At 42.9% G+C, this 22,794-nt stretch overlaps 2 protein-coding genes across 8 annotated transcripts in view; one reads left to right on the top strand and one right to left on the bottom strand.

Annotated features, from left to right (window-relative positions):
• Braf (B-Raf proto-oncogene, serine/threonine kinase) overlaps positions 1-8,579 on the top strand; it is a 141,899-nt gene extending 133,320 nt beyond the window's left edge. For all 7 annotated transcript variants that reach the window (XM_052720369.1, XM_052720366.1, XM_052720364.1 and 4 more), the window contains one exon: positions 1,638-8,579. In XM_052720369.1, the coding sequence (XP_052576329.1) occupies positions 1,638-1,660 (23 nt within the window). In that variant the 3' untranslated portion in view covers positions 1,661-8,579. The remainder of the gene's footprint in view (positions 1-1,637) is intronic.
• A 5,075-nt stretch (positions 8,580-13,654) lies between these two features.
• On the bottom strand, positions 13,655-21,385 carry Ndufb2 (NADH:ubiquinone oxidoreductase subunit B2). The gene is made up of 4 exons (XM_052720375.1): positions 21,227-21,385; positions 17,950-18,094; positions 14,716-14,816; positions 13,655-13,730 (listed from the first exon to the last, which is right to left on the bottom strand). The coding sequence occupies exons 1-3, from the start codon at positions 21,322-21,324 to the stop codon at positions 14,742-14,744; spliced, it is 318 nt and encodes a 105-aa protein (XP_052576335.1). The 5' UTR covers positions 21,325-21,385; the 3' UTR covers positions 13,655-13,730; positions 14,716-14,741.
• Positions 21,386-22,794: the final 1,409 nt, after the last annotated feature.

Below are 22,794 nucleotides of genomic sequence, written 5' to 3'. Positions count from 1 at the left end.
GTCTCAGAAACCCTAGGACTGTGATACAGCTCAGTGGTAGCTGACTTTATAGAATGGGCAAGTGCTTCTATAGTGTTTGATCACCACATGGGAAAAGGAAATGAGAAAAAAAAATCAAACAATGTAATGTATTAGAAACCATCAAAATCATGATTTCTAAATCTTCCATTAACATAAAGATGATGAGTTTATTGTCACATATCATTGCATGTAGCAACGATACAAAATTTTACAAAATTGACATGGCTCATAGAATACCCAGATATTTGGAGCATATGAAACCTAGTATGTGGAGGGATTTTTTTACTGGAGCTCTTTCTGTAATCCCCGCACACCTATCTTACTAGCGTGTTCCTCTCCTCGTTCACTGTCTTCTCGGCACTGCCGTGCCAGTACTCTACCATCTTCATTTGACTCACACACACCCCAGCCTATCCCCCCTGCCTGTCTTCCTCCTCTCTTCTCCTTTCTTTATGAGCGGCATTGGCATTCCTAAACTCTCTCAAGCTGCTCAGAAACTCATGTACAACCATAGAGACCCAAGCATTCCCCCATAGATTGCATAATTGATTTCCCCTTCCACATTTGGCCACAGGATGGCAAAAAAGGAAGAATATTAAAATATGATAGGTAAGGTGTGTAGATCATGTAGATCTAGAAAAATAGGAAGCACTAGAATTAAATCAGTTTCTCTATGGGTTTTTTTTGGGAGGGGGGGGTTAGTGGTGCTATTTTGTTCATTTGTTTTGTCATGAGTTCTAGTTTTCTCATAAAGGATTATACCCTAATGTTCTGTTCTAGACCTTTTTTAATTTTTTTTTTCTAAGTTGTGTGATTTTGGGCAAGTTTCCTAACCATTCTGAACCCCAGGTTGCTCATCTGTAAAACAAATTCCTTGTGCAGCCCAGGCTGGCCTGGGACTTTGGATTTTCTTACCACTGCCTGCCTGCCAAACACTAGGACTGCAAGCATGAACCACTATGCTTAGCTTCCTTCTTTGGTCTTTCAGCTCAACGGTGCCTTGGTTAGTTACTCATTAAGAAGACTCTTTGATGGAAAGAGTGTCTACAGTCCAATTAGCTGTATGCAGAGTAGGAAAGCAAACCGTAATTATTAAAACTTGTTTAGAGAGCTGAGAAAAATGGTAGACCTGTAATCTCAGCAAGCGGAAGAGGAGGCCCCAGAATGGCATGGTCAAGACCACCTTGCTGACCTTCTCAACATGTAATCTTAAGATTCAGTCTACCAGTCATTAGCAATAATTATTTAGGACCAGGCAAGGTAGCATAGAACCTGTAATCCCAGTTGAGGAGGCAAGGTAGGAAGACTTTGTGTGCTGAGGGGCCCACCTGCCTGCACTATGAATTTGAGGCTTGAACTGCAGCATGACATCCAGCTGTGAAACTCCCTGCAGCTGTTATTTTCTTGATACAGTTGAGCTGATCTTCACATGGCATGCACATACACTTGTGTTCTTTTGTGGAGTCCAATGAATTGAGGTTTCAACTAGTGACTGTGTTACAAGGTTTGTAATATCTTTAACTAGTCACCTTTCAGTGAAATTGAAGTGAGCCTTTTCTATCTTGAAATTCTTTGGAGATAACTTTTTAAAATCAGCTCTTGTCCTCCCTCCACAGGAGAATTTGCAGCCTTCAAGTAACCACTCCATCATGGCAGCATCTGCTCTTTATTTCATGTCTTGTGTTCATACAGTTTGTTAACATCAAAACACAGTTCTGTTCCTCACATCTTTTTCTAAAAGATACAAAATTTTTAATGCCTAAGCTCGTGTGGAACAGAGTGGAATTTCTTATTCAACAAAAGAGGGAAGAATGTTTTAGGAACCAGAATTCTCTGCTGCCCGTGTTTCTTCTTCAACACAAATGTCACGTGCACACAAGTCTGCCCATTCCCAGGAAGAAAGAGGAGAGACCCTGAATTCTGCCCTTTTGGTGGTCAGGCATGATGGAAAGAATTTGCTGCTGCAGCTTGGGAAATCTGCTATGGAAAGTCTGCCAGTCAACTTTGCCCTGCTAACTACCAGATCAGTTTGTGGCTGGTCATCTGATGGGGCGATTTCAATCACCAAGCATCGTTCTTGCCTGTTCTGGGATGTGTTGTGGAGTGCTTTCCCTATCCACCACCGTTAACTTCTGAGGGATGGAGTAAATGCAGCATCCCCTTTGTGTAGCGCCTGTTCAGTCCTCACCAAACGTCACAGTGAAGCTCTTTAAATTTCAGTGGAGGGTGAGAGGTGAGGAGAGCCTGTGTTGGGGGCCGAGAAAGGGGGATGCTGCATCTTCTTCCTCACCTCCAGCTCTCTCCCCTCGGGTTGCCTGGCTCCCTGGGCTCTGCCTAAGCACTCGGGCTGGACAGTGCTGGCACACATTGCCTTCTTTCTCACTGGGTCCAGCAATAGAGATGGGGGTTGGGGGATTGCTTCCTCCACAGTGTAGCAAATTCTCAGGAAAATACAGTCCATAGCTTCCTCTCAGCTCTTCCAGTCACCAAATACTTATGTGGCTACCTTGTCCAGGGCACAAAATGCCATGGACAGCATCTAATTAAAAGCCTACAAAACTGCTTACTGACAGTTTTGAATGTGAGAGATTAGTGTAATTTAAATGTAAGGTACAGGTTTTAATTTCTGAGTTTTTGTCTATTTTTATTTTTAATAAAAGAAAATAATTTTCAGGTTTAATTGGAATAAAAGAATACTTCCCACCAGAATATATATCCTGAAAATTATATTTTTGTTAATTGTAAGCAACTTTTAAAGAATGATTATTATCCTTTTCTTTACCTAAAATTGTGGGGAGTCTTAGCATAATGAGTTATTTATACTTTTTAAATTAATGGTACTTGCTGGATCCACACTAACATCTTTGCTAACAATCCCATTGTTTCTTCCAACTTAACGTCTACACTACACCCTACATCCTCTTTCTAGTCTTTGATCTATAATATGCAACCTAAAATAAAAATGGTGGTGTCTCCAGTCATTCTCCTTCCTTTTTTCCCAAGCCTGGTCTTCAGAAGGTTGGGTAATTTGGTAGCTGAGTTCCCTAGATAGAAATAAAACTGTTAGGGACATTGGAGTTGCAGGAAGGTGTGAGGCCTGTCATCGGTTTTTTTTTATAGAACCCTAAATCTTGTCTTTGCACAGATCAAAAGTATAACCGAGTTATAGCTTCCCTTGGCTTTAAGGGTAATAAATTACCATAGTAGCAAAGAAAGTGACTGGATATATTAATGGCCAGTACCTCTCTTATCCAGGAATCTTGAATCTTGAATTTAGAAATGCAAATTAAAAGAGATGACTTAGCAACTACACTATAGCCAAGAACTTGAAAAAAAAATACTATGGAATCTAAAAGAAAATGGAATTTTAAATTATTTCAAGTTTCAAATTATAACGATCCCACTATATATTTAAGCCTATACAAAACAGCTAGATGATTTTTGCTCAAATATCTGTCATCAAAGAAAGGCTATTGAAAATTTTATGAATCCCCATTAATCAGTTAGCAGCAATGCATTTTTAAGTCTTAGATGAGTACCTTAAAAATGTTAGAAACTGAGATGAAAATGATTCATGCTGATATGAAAAATAGCCTCTGCATATGATGTGCCACTCTTTGAAAGGCATTTTTACCCTTTTAAATGCTTTTTAGCATGGCTTTGTTTCCTTTACCCAGGATTAGCTAGAAAGAGCTAGGCTTTGGCCGTCAATGTACATTTAGGTCCTGCTGAGGAGTTAGAGCCTCCCAGGCATGCCTTGGTGCAGGGCCACCTCCTTGCTGGAAGAGGGGACCCAGCAAGCTTAAGGAGGGAGCTTAGCATGTGAGTGGTCTAGACAGAATGCAAAGGGACCCTTCTAACTTTCATTTTAATGTAGGTTGCTATCTCACTTGAAAAGGGAAAGTGGAGTTGATATTAAATGAAGCTGTGCCCAGAAGCCAGGCTCAGGGGATTGCGAGATGTTTTTAATAGAGATTATAAAAAGTAGAAATAAATATTTAAGCCTTCCTTATTTTCTATCTGATACGTTTTTCTTCTTGTTTACAAACATGAGAAAGGTATCCTTTGTGGGTTTTTTCTTTTTTTTTTTATGCTTAGACTGCAGATAATCTTGTTGAGCTCCTAAGGAAATACAAGGAAGTCCTTGTTTGTGCAGAGCACTTTATGAGTAATTGTATAGACAGAATGTGGCTGCTTCACTGTCTTGTAAGGCTGGAGCTGTCGGGCCATGAAGTGGTTGCAGTGCTTCCTGAGGTCTGTTTTGTTTGGGTTAGGAGTGAAGTCTTGGAAAGGTTTGAGAGCAACTATATAGAATTGTTTTTAAATATGTAGTATTCCTGATGGACCTTTTCACCATTAAGCTACAGGACCCAAACTTTTGACACTGAGATATTATTAACCTCAAAATGTAGTTTATAGAAGGAATTTGTGACTAGAGTATCCAGTGTGGTCATTTGTACTTACATGCATCTTCAGCAAATATTCTGTGTAACTGTCAGATTCTGGTTCCTGAACAGCCCATCTCTTAAGTCCATATGTGAGGTCTGGGAGGGCATAATGAGGCATCCTCAAAGATGATCTGATATAAACTGTATGCTAGATTTATGCTGGTACAGGAGAAGGAATTACATAAAGATGTAATTCAGGACTTCAGCACTGTCAACCAGAAACCTTGTAAATACTCCTCAGTCTTGGTGCGGTCCCACTTCTTTTATCACGTGATGTCTTGTCAGGCACTGTCAGAGCTGCTGTCTGTCCCTCTTCAGATCTCACCTGTCCCTACCGCACATCCACCTCCCAGCCTCTTGCAAACCTCAGCATCTAGCTTTAGTTGGAAACACAGTGCAGGGATCAGGTGACCTCTTCAAAAAACTACCTCCTCAGAATGAGGTAATGAACAGTTATTTATTTTAAAGTATGAGAAGTCAGGAGCTCTAGAACATGAAGATGATAGAAGATTTTAACTTTTATGTGTACTTGTAGTTGAGCACTCGTTTTGTCCTAAAGGGCATTATACATTTAAGCAGTGATACTGTTGGAAGATTTTTTTTTTCTTTAAAGGTGTAGCTCAGAGTATCTGTTGTTGGAATTGGTGCCAGAGTCTGTTTAATATATTTCAGAATCTTAACCTTCAGTCAGTTGCATGAAGTTAAATAGTTATGGTAACACTTTGCTAACCATGATATAATTCTACCTTTCAGTAAGTAGGTTTGGCAAAACAGTATACCTTCACAGTGAGTTGGCCACAGCTTTGTCACATGCCCAGATGTTCATCTAAAGAGACTGCCCAGCTAAGAGGGTAGAAGGATGCCCTTTTTATAAGATTCTCTTCTTTGTCTAAGTTGGCATTGTTGTGCTCTAATACCAGCACCTTGACCAGCAGATGTCAGCCAATAAGCTATTTTTAAAACCACAGCCCGAGATGAAAAGGTCACTGTGAGTAGAAACACCAGGTAGCTTACAGGGGTGAAACACTGTAGGGAGGCTCGAGAAAAATACCTTGACAATTTGCCAAATGATCTTACTGTGCCTTCATGATGCAATAAAAAGCTAACATTTAGCAGAAACCAGTGATTTATGAAGAGAACAGCCAGTCTGGTTTAACTCAGCTGTGTTAATATTTTTTAGAGTGCAATTTAGACTGCGAAGATAACTGCACTAAAGAGTTTATAGCCAAAATCACATCAAAAAACATGAGAAAATGGTAAATTTTCAATGAACAAAATTATTTTTTTAAAGCACATAATCCCTAGTATAGCCAGAAATATTTACCACATAGAGCAACTAGGTTGAAAATACAGTTCAGTGACATTTCTAGAGAAACTTTTTCTACTCCCATAGGCTCTTCAAAGCATGGAACTTTTATACACAATGTTTGACATTTTAAGATACTGCTGTAGTTTAGTTTTGAAGTAGTGTGTGCTGGGCAGCAATCATGTTCTAACTCAATGAGAAAAAACACATTGTAGATTTGATTTGTTTCCAGAGAAATGCTGCCAACCTAGACACTGAGTGTTCAGAGTTTGAAGTGTAAACTTGCCTCCCAAGACCTGTTTGCAAATGAAGTTGGCTAGTGCTACTGAGTGCTCTGGTGCGTGGCGAAGACAGGGCTGTCTCTGCGAGTGTCTTTTGTAAAGGGACATTGGAGTAGTGAAAGACTTGGCCAGTGCATATAAACTGGACACTCCATGCTGTGGTTCTTGCATCCTTTCCTCACTAGCCCCAAGAAACTCAATGTTTTCCCCAGTGTGTCCTTTAGCTGTTTCACTCAGATTCCAAGATGAATTGCTGATACCAGAAGGGACTGAAGTGGTTGGTGTATTTGTGGTCCTAATTGCTGGCTCTGGTAGAGTTGAAGATGCTGGCCAGATGCTTGTTCTGTCAGTACACCAGACAATAATTTAATAGTTTCAGATTAATTTATTTCTACTTCCATTTGGGCAGAGATACTTAAACTGAAATTCAGATCTAATTTTTGTCATTTGAAAGGAAACATTAACAGTTCCTTTTTTTTCTTTTCACTGGGGTGTGCAGCGAGGGCCTTATATGCACGGGCAAGGATCCTACCACTGAGCCACATTTATCCACATTTATATAAAATGTTAAGTTAAAACTCTCGCTCACTGTTTCTCTCTCTCTCTTAGGGACACCTAGTTACCACTTTAGTAAAGTGATAAAGGTGAATCCTTTATTTCAGTCTCCACAACTCCAACTATCCCTTTTATTAATTACTCAATCAGTATCACTAAATTGTTTACTTTTATTTAGCCGTTTTGACTAACTGCAGTGATATAACCAGTTGTGCATGAGGACAACAGCCAGTGTGGTGTTGTTTTTTTGTTTTGTTTTGTTTTTTGTGGTGCATTTTTTTGTAGAGAATTCTGTAGATTGAAGTGCTCTTTGAATAGAACTGAAATATATTTATTCTTGTGAGTATCAAAAAATGTTTTGTGCAAATCATTTGCTTTTCCTGGCAGGCTGAGTACATTAGCCAGCACCCATGACTGCTGGTTCCCATCTACAGTGTACACAGGGGAGACAGACGGGAAGTGTGTGAAGTGTGTTTACAGAGCTGGAATGGGGATGGGAGTGATTGATTTAGTCTTATTTTTGCCTTGAAAATCACTGTTGTTTTAAGACCCATGTGTGTTTGGCTGGGCTATGAGTTACATAGGAAGAAACTGCAGACTAGAAAGCTCACAGACAGGCACAAATGGAAGAAAATGGACCAAAATAAGGTAGGGTGACACTTCAATCTGGGACTTAGGAAAAAACTAAAGGTGGGAGATGAACTATAGTCACCTGAAATACAATGTAAGAGTGCAATAAATGTGCTTCTTATTCTAAGCTGTGAACTTTTTTTAAGTCATTCCTTTCTAATACATTTAATGTATGATGTTCCATTGCTGACTAAAACCAGTTATGTGAACATAGGCCTTTTTATTCATGTTAATTACCAGTATAAGCGGCTAACCTTGATGTCTTATTTATCTTCATGTTGTATTAGTTTACATACCAGGTATGTGTGTGTATGCTGTACTCTTTCTCCCTTTATTTGAAAACACTTTGGGTCATTTCCTTTGGCCATTCCACAATACAGCATTGGTTTGGCTTCCATGTCACCATATTTGAAGGACTGTGTCCCGGTAGCAGAATTTATGGTATTCCCATTGTTGGGTGTACTTCTGATCCTTTGCTTCTACAGCACTTGCCTCTCCTAAGATAGTCATACAACTAACTGATCAGGGGATGGACTTCACCACTCATCATGTCTCTTGGATTCTATTAAATAGACCACTCTTTGGCTTTAGACCAGGAAAAAGGAGACAACCCTAGCCATCTACCAAGCCTCACTCTAAATGGTCATATGTACTTCTTGGTCTGAGGACAAGTCTCCAATAAGGGAGAGGAGAGGGAATGCTTCATGTTTGAACTGCAGTGAGTTACGGCTCCTGTTTCACCACCCAAACCTATGGCAACTCCTACACATTCCTCTTGTCTGTAATTGCCAGAGGTTTGGGTTTGTCACCTCAGTTCCACTCAAGCATTGAAAAGGTTCTCTGGAGTCTGGGGTGTGCCCAGTGAAAAGAGGGGAACTTTTTCATTATCCACAAACCTCTCTATACCTGCTTTGCAAAAATTATAATGGAGTAACTATTTTTAAAGCTTATTTTTCAATTCATAAGAAAAAGACATTTATTTTCAATCAAATGGATGATGTCTCCCTCTTATCCCGTATTCCTCAATGTTTGCTTGAATTTTTTTTCTTCTCTATACCTACTTCCTATTACTTAGTTCTTTCCTGCTCAGGTCCCTTCATTTGTACTTTGGAGTTTTTCTCATGTAAATTTGTATAATGGAAAATATTGTTCAGTTTGGATAGAAAGCATGGAGAATTAAATAAAAAGATAGCTGAAAATCAAATTGAAGAACTTTATTTCTGTGTAAAGTTATTTAAAAACTCTGTATTATAAAAAAAGGCCAAAAAAGTGCTATGTAATTGATGTGAATATGCGAATACTGCTATAATAAAGATTGACTGCATGGAGAAATCTTAAGATTATTTTCTAGCATTGACATCGAATAATAGTAGTTACTGGCTATTGACAGTCCAAGCTAAAATGCACATTTTATTTCAAAATGTTGATTGCTGCTTGATGGGTAGAAGTTAAAGTTGGCCAGATTCCTGCATGGTCTAGCCAACTTGTAATAGTCTTTTTATCAAGTTTTGGTGATGACCCTCAAGTATTGTTTGACCTTCTGCATCTCTGGCTTAAAGTAACTGTTCTCTGTGTAACCACATACTTGAAAGTATAATTTAAAATTTTAGCTGGGTGGTGGTGGCTCAGGCCTTTCATCTCATCAGCTGGGAGGCAGAGGTGGGTGGATGTCTGAGTTTGAGGACAGCCAGGGCTACACAGAGAAAACCTGTCTCCAAAAAGAGGCAAGCTGGTGTGTAGAAATTATCTCAGTTATCTCAGAACTGTTCAAAAACAAACCTTTGTGACACAGCTTGCAATCACACACTTTCTGTAGTACCAGACTCTACACACACATCTGAAGCTGAACATGTTTTCAGGGATGGTTCCGGATGGGCCGACTTTATGTATCTAATTTCAGAATCTTTATTTTGAAAAACACCTGAAATATCTTCAGACAAAACAAACTACCAGTTTCCAGAAAAAAAGATGACTTTAAAACTACACACCTGGAAACCCTCTAAGAACAGTATAAAAGGACAGAAAAATTGCCAGGAGGGTGCAGGCTTTCAGGGATCTGTTTCTGACCTTTCCACACTATGTGTGTCTCTAACCTAAAGATGCTGTCGGGACTTAGCGTTCTCTGAACTATGGTTTTCTCAACTGAAGAAAAAGTTATTCTGTATTTATGAACTTGTTTTCTAAATGACCATTCCTGATTACAAGTTATTACTGCTTTGCTTTTCAATGTGTCATACATGGAAGTTTTCTATAATATTTGTCACCAAAATATGGATGTTTTACTTACATTTCAAAATGCTTTTACAAAGAACTCTCCCATGCCAGCTCTTCTGAAAGGGCTGTGGTCATCATACCTTACTGTCTGGGTTATATATAATCTCCCAAACTCACAAAACTAATAGAGAGTCATTAAAAAGAGAATACTAATCCCAAGAAACTCTGAAGGACATGCCTCACCTAAGTCTATGCAGCCAGAACCCAAGATCAGTACACAATGGTGTTGAAACCATCAGGACAAGATGAAACCTAAATGGAAATGGGTGTTTACTTCTCAACAGAGAGTTCACAGAAGAGGATGCTTGCCAGACAATGCTCCACTTACACTTGTTGTCTTTATCAACCAGGTAAGTCACTGAGAAGTGGAGAAAGTGGAGGCTATTGAGGTAGGTCAGCACAGCAGCTTAGCCTACTGACATTTCCTGGACAGCACACACTTCTATCCTGTAGATGGAAAGATGGCACTGGAAAGCAGAAGAGCCAGCTTGTTCTAGAGAATAGTTTGGGGACAAGTGAAACCAAAATTGTGGGAGGCCTGCCCCCACTTTTTCCCCATGGGTACTCTTGAGCAGGCAGAAGCAAGAAATATTTAGATAAAAATAAGAGGAGAGAGACAGAAACACAGGACAGCCTCGGGAGGGCCTGGGTCAAAACCCATCAGCCCCTTCTGTCTCTTCTAAAGGGCTTTTTAAAGGAATGCCAAAGGGTAGAGCAAAAGACCTCCCCGCAGCACAGCCAAGTACAGACCATCCTAAACACCTGGTGAGCCAACCCCTAATGCAGCCCTGCTGGGTAAAGCAAGCTCAGATCTCACTAGGAAACCTCTGTGGGCTCCCACACAAAATGACATCTGTAGCACACTGCCTTTAATCTCAGCACTTGGGAAGCACAGGCAGGTGGGTCTCTGAGTTCAAGGCCAGCCTGATCTACAAAGTGAATCCCAGGACAGCCAAGACTACACAGAAAAACCCTGTCTTAAAAAAAAAATGACATGTCTTCCTGTAATAGCATTTAACAGGTGTTCTTATATAATGCTTTATCTCAGCCTTATTATCTACTTGTCTTATTAAAGACGCCATAGGAAACTAGTAAAATTACAGAAGCATACTACACTATTGCCGTGAGTCATTCCTCATCTTTTGTTTACAAAGACCTAGCTATTTACCAAGCTTCACGCTAAAACTTACTTTGGAATACACTTTCAGCACTCATTGAAGCCAGTAAGAGAGCCCCTAAACTTGCTTGGGTTTTTTGTTTTGTTCTTTGGTTTTGTTTTTGAAGAGAAGTGGCACCACATCTGTGAAAAGTTTACAGCTTAGTCTCCATGTGTGGGCTTTCCTGTGAAAATCAGACCCAGCTTAGATAAAATGTTTTAAAAAATATTAATTGCAAACAGTAAATAATTGCTTCTATTTAGTGCAGTGGTTCTCAACCTGGGGGTCAAACAACCCTTTCTCAGGTCACCTAAGACCATTGAAAAACACAGATATTTACATTACATTCATAACAGTAGCAAAATTACGGTTATGAAATAGCAACGAAATGTCAAGGGGTCAGCATTAGGAAGGTTGAGAACCACTGCTCTAGAGATTATTTCCTTGTGCTAGCCATAGGTCTAAGCTACTTTACAAATAGAGAAATTAAGGCACAAGATTAAAATAAGTACTTTGCCCACACTCAGCAAATAAAAGGTAGGCTTAGGATCAGATCTGGCCAATTTAATTCCAGAGCTTGGGATGCTTTCTCTCTCAAATTGTACATTGAGGCCCATGAGTGGGTTGTAAAACCAGTTTGGGATGTCTCCACTGGCCATGTCTTTTTGTGTTTGGTTTTTCAAGACAGGGTTTCTCTGTGTAGCCCTGGCTGTCCTGGATCTCACTCTGTAGACCAGGCTGGCCTCGAACTCAACAGAGATTCGACTGCTTCTGCCTCCTCAGCACTGGGATTAAAGGCATACGCCATCAGGCCTGACTCCACTGGTCATGTTTTAAGTCCACATACTAGAATAAACAGAAAGTACTGTTTGGGAACTTTGAATCATGTAGAAAAACTAAGATTTGACTGAAGAAGAGTGACTGTACTCATATTACAGTTACAGCCGGACAGCCAGGACCTAAGTTTTGGCTTGGCAAATTTCCAACCTATCTACTCAACTCCATCTTATAAAACAGAAATAGTACTGTGAAGATTTAATGAACTAACACATGCTTATCACGTCGTCTGGCCTGTGTGACAATCTGCTTTGAGTTTCCATTATATGTCACCATCAAACATGGCTATATTTAATGTTTCTTTGGGACCCTCTTCCATTTAAATATTTTCTCATGTGCTATACAGCCATGTAGAGGGCATTTCTTTGAGCAGGTTGGGGAGTTTTTGACATTTGGCTTGCATCAGTTTCCCAGCCCAAACATGGAAATGAGGATTCCAACATTCTTCTAAACAAAAGAATATTTCAAGTTTGCTACTAAGCAATTCTTTGCTTCTAAAGAAAAGAACTAAGGGGATTATCCTGCTTAAATTCACTGTTGTAGACCATGTTCTAGGTGGCTTTATGCATAAGGAGTGGGAAGATAAGGAGACCTGGAAAGCACAGCTCACCCTCACACAGACGTGAACACATCGCCCATGGAAGTGCCCCCAGTGCCACAGCTGGGATTACTGTGGTTGCCAGTGAAAAAGACAGCTGTTCTAGTTGTTTCAGCTGCTGCTGCTACTGTGACCTCTGGAAACTGAAGAAAAAGTAGAAAACTGTATGTTACAGGAAACCCTGTCATTCCAGCTCGAAGCCTGCCACAAATTGGTCAAGATACTTACTGTCAAACACAAACGAGCAACCATTACCATCTATTCCCACCCTCTCCTTACTTGTTCACAGCCACAGTAGGCTGTTTCTCAGACGAAATTGGTCTTCATCTAGACCTTAATGGGTCACCTTGTTCCTAAACACACTTCCTGTAAATCCTACTTACTCAGGGTACAGTTAAAACGCCTTAGTACATCATCCAAGCTCTGAGCAAATCTCACAAGTACTGACTTATCACCTGTCATTCCTTCTTAAAGCCCTCTAAAAACAGAATCCTTTTGTCTGTGTGATTTTGAGATGGGTACAATCCTCTGGCCTCACTCTCCACAATGCTAAAAGTATAGGTGTGTAAGCCAGGCGGTGGTGACACACGCCTTTAATCCCAGCACTCGGGAGGCAGAGCCAGGCGGATCTCTGTGAGTTCAGGGCCAGCCTGGTCTACAGAGCGAGATCTGGAACAGGCACCAAAACTACACAGAGAAACCCTGTCTCGAGAAAAAAAAAAAAAAAAAGAAAAACTATAGGTGTGTAACACCCCAATCCCCACCTCTCAATCAATCTTGGCACTGTACTCCCAAGGCTAAGTTGGTCAAAACATAATGAAGTAGTTAGGTCCTCAAGCTATGTTACACCAGACTTTTCTCTGTAGATAGATGAAAATTCTATCTTCCTCATAACTGCTATGATGCCACAGAAAGCGAAATACCCTGGAACAAAATTCTGGAAAAAGTAGGAAATCTTACCCTTATTCCCAGTACTAAGAAATTCCGAGTTAGGCATGGCTTATGAGTCCTACAGGAGATTCGGAAAGAATGGACTCTGCTGACCCCTAACCTCTAGGGCAACAAGCAAGCTGCAGCAGCTATACGGTCATATCACCTGTCAACACATATGTAACTAAGGCAGGAGCTAAGGAGAGGCGTGGTACTTAAGTCATGCATAAGCTGGAGTCAGGCCAGGCGGTGGGTGGCGCACGCCTTTAATCCCAGCACTCGGGAGGCAGAGGCAGGCGGATCTCTGCGAGTTCGAGGCCAGCCTGGGCTACAGAGTGAGTTTCCAGGAAAGGCGCAAAACTACACAGAGAAACCCTGTCTCGAAAAACCTAAAAAAAATAAATAAATAAGCTGGAGTCAGACATAACCTAACCACTCACCAGTGTGTGATGCTAAACAAGAAACTATCTCCTGTTCCTATGGGCCTCAAAGAGATAACGGCTACCTACATCATAGGGGACCCACGAGGATGAGCTGAAAGGGCACACACCACTTAGCCCAGCAAGCAGTTAGAGAACAGAATGAAGGCCAGCTGTCACCAGAAACAACTCAGTTGCTCATCCTTGGCAAACCACTTTAATTTACAACTTTAAATATGAAGGCTGTAATTTCTTGAAACTTCTCACCTTGTTCCTGTAGGGAAAGAAAAGCAAGTTTTAAGAACTACTACATTTACTAATCCAAGTCCATAATCTTGTTTATCCAATTATTCAAGCATTTTTTCTTTGGAGCTCTGACTGAATAGCCTTTCAAGAGAAAAGCAAAATCACCCTTCCTAGTCCAGTCATTAAAGTGTTAATTCCAAATAAGAGTAGGGCATGCTTTTACAGCTACAGACCATAAACTCTAACCAACCACTATATTCCAGGAAACATCACATAGCTGGTTTCTTTTCTTTTGTCTTGGTTTTCAAGACAGGGTTTCTTTGTGTAGTTCGGGCTGTCCTGGAACTCACTCTCAGATAAGGCTGACCTCGAACTCACAGATCCACCTGCCTCTGCCTTCTGAGTGTGTTGGGGTTAAAGGAGTGTGCCACCACAGCCAGGCTGTTTGTTTTTGAGGCAGGGTCTTACCTAGCTCAGGCTGGCCCCAACTCACTCTGCAGTCTTGTTATCTGATTCCTATCCTCTTGCCTCTACCTCTTGAGTGCTGGAATTGCAGGAACAGACCAGCAAGCCTGGGGTTTCGGTTTGGTTACACTGGCAAATGGACCCAGAGCCTTGACCATGCAGAATTCATCCATCTTTATTCAATGAGTGGATAGCAACCAAAAACTGTAACCTAACTTTAAAGATACTTGTTTTTAATATACGATCAATAGAAAGAAGATAATAAAGGGGGTGCAGGCTAGCAATGTGAAAATGGTTAGGCAGAAATTAGATTAAGACCTGTGGCTGTTAGGATATGCATGTTTAAGGCGATCAAGAGTGCAAAACAAGCCGGACGGAGGTGGCGCACGCCTTTAATCCCAGCACTCAGGAGGCAGAACCAGGTGGATCTCTGTGAGTTTGAGGCCAGCCTGGTCTACAGAGTGAGATCCAGGACAGGCACCAGAACTACCCAGAGAGAAACCCTGTCTCAAAAAAAAAAAAAAAACAAGACGTTAGGGCATACTTACTTGTACAGAGTTGAGTTTATGCTCTCTCACTCCTCTTCATCAGGAGGGATCCCCAATTCTTCATCTGTCCACTGTGAAGGATCTGGGTACGAAAAGTGGCCCTGGTGACAACCAGTCAAAAGAAAACAAAGTCAAGAGTTTGTAATAATAAATGCAGCTAATTAAGTTCCAAGACTTGACTGCAGTAATTACTATAGCCAGCACCTGCCATACATGAGAACTAATCAATGACTCAACCCACTTCAATCTGCTCATTATACACAGTGGCTTGAAATTTCAGAGGTGGCAGCCTAAGTCATTGAGTATGTTTATGATGAAGAGTAGGAGGAAATGGAGGCCACAGATATACACGCATATATACTCCTTATCTCAGCAATTTCTCATAGTCCTGGCAAAACAAAATGTTTCAAAAGCCTTTAACTCCTACTTTGAGATTCGGGAGCCTCAGGTGGAAGCACTCCTGACCTGGAGACCTATCTGGCTGCAGTATCTTCTACTACCTACAGCCTAATACTCCTGACGACCCAACTATGGTGAAATACAGATGTTTCCAGCAGGAAATGTGCAGCCCAAGCAGCTCCCTCCTGAGAAGCAAGGGCACAGAAAAGTTCTAAGAGGACAGAAGCAGAGCATCCTGGTGGTTCTGAACCTATAAAAACCTGTGTATTGTTTACATTTCCTTATCATGCACGTGGGTATTTGCCTACATGCCTCAGCATACCTTGGACAGTCAGAGGACCGTTAACTTAGGTCAACTTACGGTTCTCCTCCTACCACATGGATTCCAGGATGGAATTCTGGTTGTCAGGCTTGACTACAGTGCCTTTACTTGCTGAGCCATATTGTGCTGTGGGATGGTCTGTATGGCAAATGTGTTGCTAATTAGTCAATAAATAAAACACTGATTGGCCATTGGCTAGGCAGGAAGTGTAGGCGGGACAAGGAGGAGAATAAAGCTGGGAAGTGGAAGGCTGAGTCAGAGAGACACTGCCAGCCGCCACGATGACAAACAGCATGTGAAGATGCCGGTAAGTCACGAGCTACATGGCAAGGTATAGATTAATGGAAATGGATTAATTTAAGCTGTAAGAACAGTTAGCAAGAAGCCTGCCACGGCCATACAGTTTGTAACCAATATAAGTCTCTGTGTTTACTTGGTTGGGTCTGAGGGGCTGTGGTGTGGGACTGGCGGGTGAGAGAGATTTGTCCTGACTGTGGGCCAGGCAGGAAAACTCTAGCTACAATATTGCCAGCAGTTTTGTTAAATTATTTAATTATTTAAATTGGAGGATTTTTGTTCACCTATCCTGAAAACAAACCCAAATTTACTAAAATTCAAAGTGTCCTGGACCTATAAATTTCAATGCCCATCTTTGTTGCTTTTTTTTTTTTTTTAGTGCTGAGAATGAGACCACAAGGAACTCATTCATGCTCAACCAACCTCAAGATTTCAGTGTCTTAAAGATGTAATTTCCTAGCAAACAGGAGTCCGTGTAAATGTGACAAATGATGGGATAAGAGAAAGTCACCACTAACTCCCCTTCTCAAGACAAATTAACTTCTATCTAGTACTCCCCAATCTGGTTGCTCTGGGCTCTGGACAGAGAAGAGGATGTTCGACATTTAAAAGAACTTAATGCTGGGTGTGGTGGTGCCTGCCTACTGCTTGGAAGGCAGGGAGGGGAGGATTGGGAGTTAAGGGCCAGTCCTACCGATATGGGTAGTTTGAGGGCAGCCTGGGCTACATAATATCTGGCTCAGAACCTGGCAACAACCTAGATGCACCTCAACTGAAGAATGGATAAAGAAAATGTGGTACATTTACACAATGGAGTATTACTCAGCAGTAAAAAAGAATGACATCATGAAATTTGCAAGCAAATGGATAGCACTAGAAAAAAATCCTGAGTGAGATAATCCAGACCCAGAAAGACAAACATGGTATGTACTCACTCATAAGTGGATATTAGATGTAAAGCCAAGGATAACCAGACTACAATCCACAGCCCCAGAGAAGCTAGCTAACAAGGAGGACCCTGAGAGGGACACATGGGTTTCCCTGGGAAGGAGAAATAGATGAGATCTCCTGAATTAAATTTGGAGGGGTGCGGGGGAATGGGTAAAGGGGAGGAGATGGGAACATGAGGGATCGGGTTGGTTGAGTTGGGGGCCGGACGGAGGGAGGGGGAGAGTAATGAAAGAGATATCTTGATAGAGGGGGACATTTTAGGGTTAAGCCAAGGAAATTCCCAGGAATCCACAAGGATGACCCCAGCTAAGACTCCCAGCAATAATGGGGAGGGTGCCTGAACTGGCCACCTCCTATAATCAGATCGGTGACTAGCCTAACTGTCATCAGAAAGCCTTCATCCTTAACTGATGGAAGTGGATGCAGAGACCCACAGCCAAGCACTGGGCCGAGCTCTGGGAGTCCAGTTGAAGAGAGGGAGGAGGGAGTATATGAGCTGGGGGGGTGGGGTGAAGATCATGACAGGGAAACCCAGAGACAGCTGATCTGAGCTCATGGACTCTGGACTGACAGATAGGGACCCTGCATGAGACCCATCTAGACCCTCTGCATGTATATGACAGTTGTGTAGCTTGGCCTGTTTGTGGGGCCCCTAGCAGTGGGATCAGGACCTGTCCCTGGCACACGAGCTGGCTTTTGGGAACCCAATCCCCATGCTGGGATGCCTTGCCCAGCCTTGATACAGGGGGAGGAGCTTGGTCCTGCCTCAACTTGAGGTGCCATGCTTTGCTGACCCCCATGGGAGGCCTGACCTTTCTGATTGGGGAGTGGATGGGGAGTGAGGTAGACGGGAGGTGGGGGAGGGAATGGGAAGAGAGGAAGGAAGGGAAACCATGGTTGGTATATGAAATGAATGAAAAATTTAATAAAAAAAGAAGAAGAAAAACACCTGGCTCAAACGAAAAGTTAAATGTGAAACTTAACCTACAAACGAAGATAAATGTTAACTCACCCATCATAAAGGAATTACCTCTAGCCCCCCTCCCCTACCTGGCAACCTAATGGAAACCATAAATCACAGATCTCCCAAATGTACATCATCACGTAAACAGGTCCAAAAACAACATTTCACTAGGTAACAAGACAATATGGTGGTAAAGGGATACACCTGGACAGAAAAAGATATCTACACACAAGCTAAGCTAGCCATGCCATCTCCCTCTCCTGCTCTCAAATCAGGACTAGAACCATTCTCCCACACTTACCAGCACAGCATCCGAGTCATGCCAAAAGCGCCAGAGAATCCAGAACCACATGAGTGAGCTTAAGAACTCAGCCTGGATCACCTGGTTTCGGGTAAGGTGGGGAAACTCCCTGTACTTGGGCGGAATGTGCACACCATCACCAGCACTAGGAGAAAAAGCAATATGAAAAACGGCTTCTTAGTGCATTTCCAGAGCAGAGAGTCAGCTCAGCTTTCAGATGCATCTTTAAAACTGAAGCTAGCACATCTCATCTACACCAAAATACAGACCGACCAGCTCCCACTTCCTTCCCATACTGGTTTTTCATTTAGCTTGCTTTAAAAATGGGGACCAGGAAAACTGGCTGTACTGACAAGAGGCCAATGTATGGTTCATTGTAAACAGCAATATTCCCATGGTTCTTCCCTGCTGTCTCTTTTCCTAGCAGAGGACATCAAGTGTCTTGCTCAATCACTCTCTACCTCATTCCCTTGAGGAGGTCTTCCACTGAACCTGGGGCTAGGACAGTGGCTAGCAAGGCCCAGGGACCCTCTGGACTCTGCCCCTACAGACACTGGGTTACTCGTGCAGAAGGCAACTCCTGGCTTGTCCTCTGAGTGCTGGCATTGGAACTCAGGTTCTACAGCTCCTGTTTTTCCCCAGTGAACTAAGCTGGGGCTGTTTTTATTATTCTCTTTCATTCTAAAAGACTGCTGGCAGGTATTTATTGAGTATTCACCATGTGCAGGTACCACACTGGACTTATGACCATTAGCTGTTATCTGAATTTTTGTAACTTTTGTAACTTATGCGACAAAAGCTGTGATTCACTGTTTCATAAATTGAACACATGTATTTTGATGACAAAGCCCAAGAATGTTGCCTATAAGCAAATAACCCTAGTTATTTTTTCCGTTTTTGTTTTTCATTTTATGAACCAAACAAATATATAACTCATGTGCTGGGGATGTAGCTCAATGGTACAGTGATTGCCTACCATGGGCTCAGTACCCAGTGACACAAAGAACAACATAAAAACAACCCTTCATCGGGATTCCAATCGTCGTCAAAGCAGCTTGATGGCAACAGTCCATCTTTGTGTAATATTTACCCAAGCTATAGCACCCTCATTTGGAAGGCTCTGAATGAAAGCTCAATGGTGTGAGAGGTGACTTTTAATGAGCCATCCACTCACCATGGGGCACAGACTGTCCTTGAACTCACTATTCATCCCAAGTTAGTCTGGAACTCATGATCCTTCTGCCTCTGCCTCTCAAATGCTGAGACTAAAGGAGTGTTATCACCATGCTCTATTCTTTTATAGACAGGATATTCCTGTGTAGCCCAGGCTAGGCTCAAACTCCTCATCCTTTGCCAAAGCTGCCCCAGCGCTGGAATCACAGGACTTGCTTACCTATTACTTAAGCCACTCTCAGGTGGCACTGCTTAATTATTCAAGATCTAGCTGTGCACACCAATATCGATTTATGTAAACAAGCCACACTGGGTAACCCAATGTAACAACAGATTTCCTCATCCACAGACGTTAGCTGCAAACTGGGCATGTAAGTGGCAAATCAGTAAACTTCATTAAAGTAAGCTTTGCTTCATGCTATGCTTATAGTTCAAACCCATCGTGGCAACTCTACACATCTTGTTATTACAGGAGTGACCTTCTAACTATGATCTAAAACAGGGAAGCCACTGATTAGGAAGTATCAGGGCTGGCCTGGAACATGGTCCATCGCACAAATGATCTTGAACTTCAGATCCACTGCCTCTACCCCACAAATGCCGGGGTGACAGATCTCTGTCACCTCACCCTCTGCTTTATAGGGGGTTTCTGGGGAAGTGCAGAGGATCAAACCTATGCTGGGCGAGCACTCTAACAACTAAGCAACATCCCCAGTCCAAAGTGGAAAAAAGGGTGTTGAACAAAGGGATGAAAGACAATAATTTTAGGGAGAGAAAAACAATAACAACTATTATCATGATTAAGAAATGCAAATTTTCAGGCTGGAGAGATGGCTCAGAGGTTAAGAGCACTGGCTGTTCTTCCAGAGGTCGAGTTCAATTTCCAGCAACTGGTGGCCTCTACTGGCCTGCAGGCATACATGTAGACAGAATGCTGTATACATAATAAATAAATAAATCTTAAAAAAAAGAAAAGAAAAAAGAAATTAAATTTTCAACAAATACCTAGATGACTATGTCACGCTACAAACCAGGCTAAATGCACTGTGGCTAACTAGACCCTCTGAAAAACCCTCCAACTAAAATAAACAACATGGGGGGGCTGCAGAGATGCCTCAGCAGCTCTTCCAGGTCCTGAGTCCTATTTGCAGCAACCACATGGTGGCTCACAACCATCTATAATGGGATCTGGCAAAAGGCATACATGCAGATCGAGCACTCATATACATAAAAAAATAGGATGCTAAATGAAATAAAATAAACAAGAAGTCCATTTTCGAGCATTACTAACCAAGCACAAATGCCTGGGAAGCAATTACTGAGGCTGACATTCATAAAGAGTCCATGCAGGCAGCTAGGAGACTCATAGACTCCAACCCAAGACAAGTTGTCTAATCATTAGGCCTCTGAATCAAGCTGTAGTACCATAATAAATAGATGAAAGAGTAATATAATAAACCAACGAGAGCCGGGCGGTGGTGGCGCACGCCTTTAATCCCAGCACCTGGGGGGGAGGGGGGACGCAGAAGCAGGCGGAATTTTATGGTTCGAGGCCAGTCGGGTCTAAATAACGAGTTCCAGGCCAGTCGAGGCTACTTAGAGTGATCGTCTCAAATAAAGTGCCAAATTTTAAAAGTAAAAATGTACCTAACGGTAAAAATAACGGACTTACTACCTTCCTGCCTTAAGGTGTCCCCGTGGCTGCCCAGGACTGTTAAGGAAAGTCCTCAGTTCTCCAGGGCACTCCCCGTCCGGCCCGCACTTGTCTGAGAGCCCATCTCTACCCGTCTCCCTGCGCTCCTGACCTCCACTGCCCGGCTGCACGGAAAGTCTCAGACCCGGGGACCGTGCGTGGCTGGATTCTTATCACTCAGGTCCTAGTTCATGCCTTCCCCTGGGATTCCCGTGCCAGCCCATCACCTCCACGCCACCGATCTCGTTAAAGTCACTGTCTCGGTCCAGGCGGACTACAAGACCCAGCATTCCTCCGGGGGCAGTAGAGTGCGCACGCACCCGCCCGGGCGCCAGCCTCAAGGTGACGGCGTCGGGCCAGTGGCGCTGGTGGTTCGAGCCAGCCGAGCCCTCAACCCCACCCGACACTCACTGACGGACTCCGCCGACTCCAGCCGCCCGCGCGCGGCAGCCCCGGAGCAGACGGCCTCCGATGCGACCGAAAGGTGCCAGCCGCGTCAGCGCAGACATACTAGCTGGGAACGGAGACCGATCTCCAGCCCTCCCACCCCTGATGCGTCACTTCCCCACGTCCCGCCCCGTGACGTCACGGCGCCGCCGGTCTCTACCTGGGCGGATGGTGGGCCGCAAGGGTCATGATCAGGCCTATTGGCGCCTGTGGCGGCTCTAGCTTCTATTTGGCGGACCTTGGAGACTCCGGCCTAACGGGCGGACAGGCTGCCCTTCGGAAGGATCTCGGGCTGTCTCGTGACGCAGCCTGGCAAAGTGCTCCTGTCTGACCTTGCTGCTGCTGCTCCCTGCTTTGGCTCATGTAGGCGGCGCCTTCATGGGTGTCCCTGCCACTGTGGGCCCATGTTAATGGCCTAAATCCTTTCTGAACCATGCAATGTTTGTAAGATCTTTCTTCCAGTATTGTTCTGAAACCTGATGACTAACTGGCAGCCAGGGTGTTAAATCGCAGTACATGGACCGGTGGCAGTGGCATCAGGATCACCTGATGAAGAACCTAACCCTGCAATCTCGGAATAAGTAAGGCCAGGAATAGGGGTGAAGGTTCCTGACTCCTTGATTCTTAGCCAGCACGGGATTCTCAGTTTTGTCTTCTGTTGTTATTATTGCAATAAGCAAGCAGAGAAACGAGGACGTGAGGGTAGGCCACTTAATACCAGCGACCACCAAGGTGGTAGCAAACCTGAGAACTGACCTCAATTGTAATAATATTCTGGCAGAAGAAGCTGTAGCACAAATATAAGCACATGTCGAACTGTGTAGCTGCGCTGGTGCACTCGTCCCTTTTCGGGGGAGGGGATCATGACTATTCAAGCTTATCCCCTTAAGGCATACCTTCCTGTTCTGAGCCACTGGGACTGTAGGATAGCCTGCCGTCATCATTCCAAACAACTGTCATTCTTCTTCCACTTTAGATTCCCTTCAAGAAACAAAGGCTCCACTTGCCATTAACAAAATAATCCTCCTGCCTTAGCCGGCTTTTATCTCTCAATATTGCCTTTGTCCAAACCTGGATAGACTCCAACCCTCTCTGACTCACTCCTAAGATCCCCAAATTGTTGAGGTGTGAGAAACGGTTTTTTTCTATAAAAGGTGGCTAGCACATGAAGAGCCAATACTCCAAACATCTCTACCTTGTAAAATCTTTTAATCATCTGGGAAACCTGTTTACACAGAGGCCTTTCATTCTGGGAACTTGATGACAAGCTACTGACCCCTCGCCTCCTTCCTTTGCATCTCTTAGGAATTAGCCAAACAAGGCAGACTGTGAGGTTAATCTTTCACCAAGAGTCAAAGTTATCACCTGTGTTAGAATTACAAGTGAACTTCTTGCCCTACTGTACTTTCAAGGCCAGTTTAGGTTATGCACGTTCTTTTTACAAAAAGGCATTGCCTTGCAGGGTTACTTTTGCTATGTTCTAGTGAGTTTTTGGTTTTGTCTTGTTTTGGTAACATTGAGAATACTGTTTC

The sequence above is a fragment of the Peromyscus californicus genome, unplaced genomic scaffold, assembly GCF_007827085.1.
Source record: "Peromyscus californicus insignis strain IS unplaced genomic scaffold, ASM782708v3 Scaffold_6__1_contigs__length_162567912, whole genome shotgun sequence".
Lineage (NCBI taxonomy): Eukaryota > Metazoa > Chordata > Mammalia > Rodentia > Cricetidae > Peromyscus > Peromyscus californicus.
Note: the sequence above shows the minus strand (reverse complement) of the source record. Positions and strands in the feature narration are given on the sequence as shown.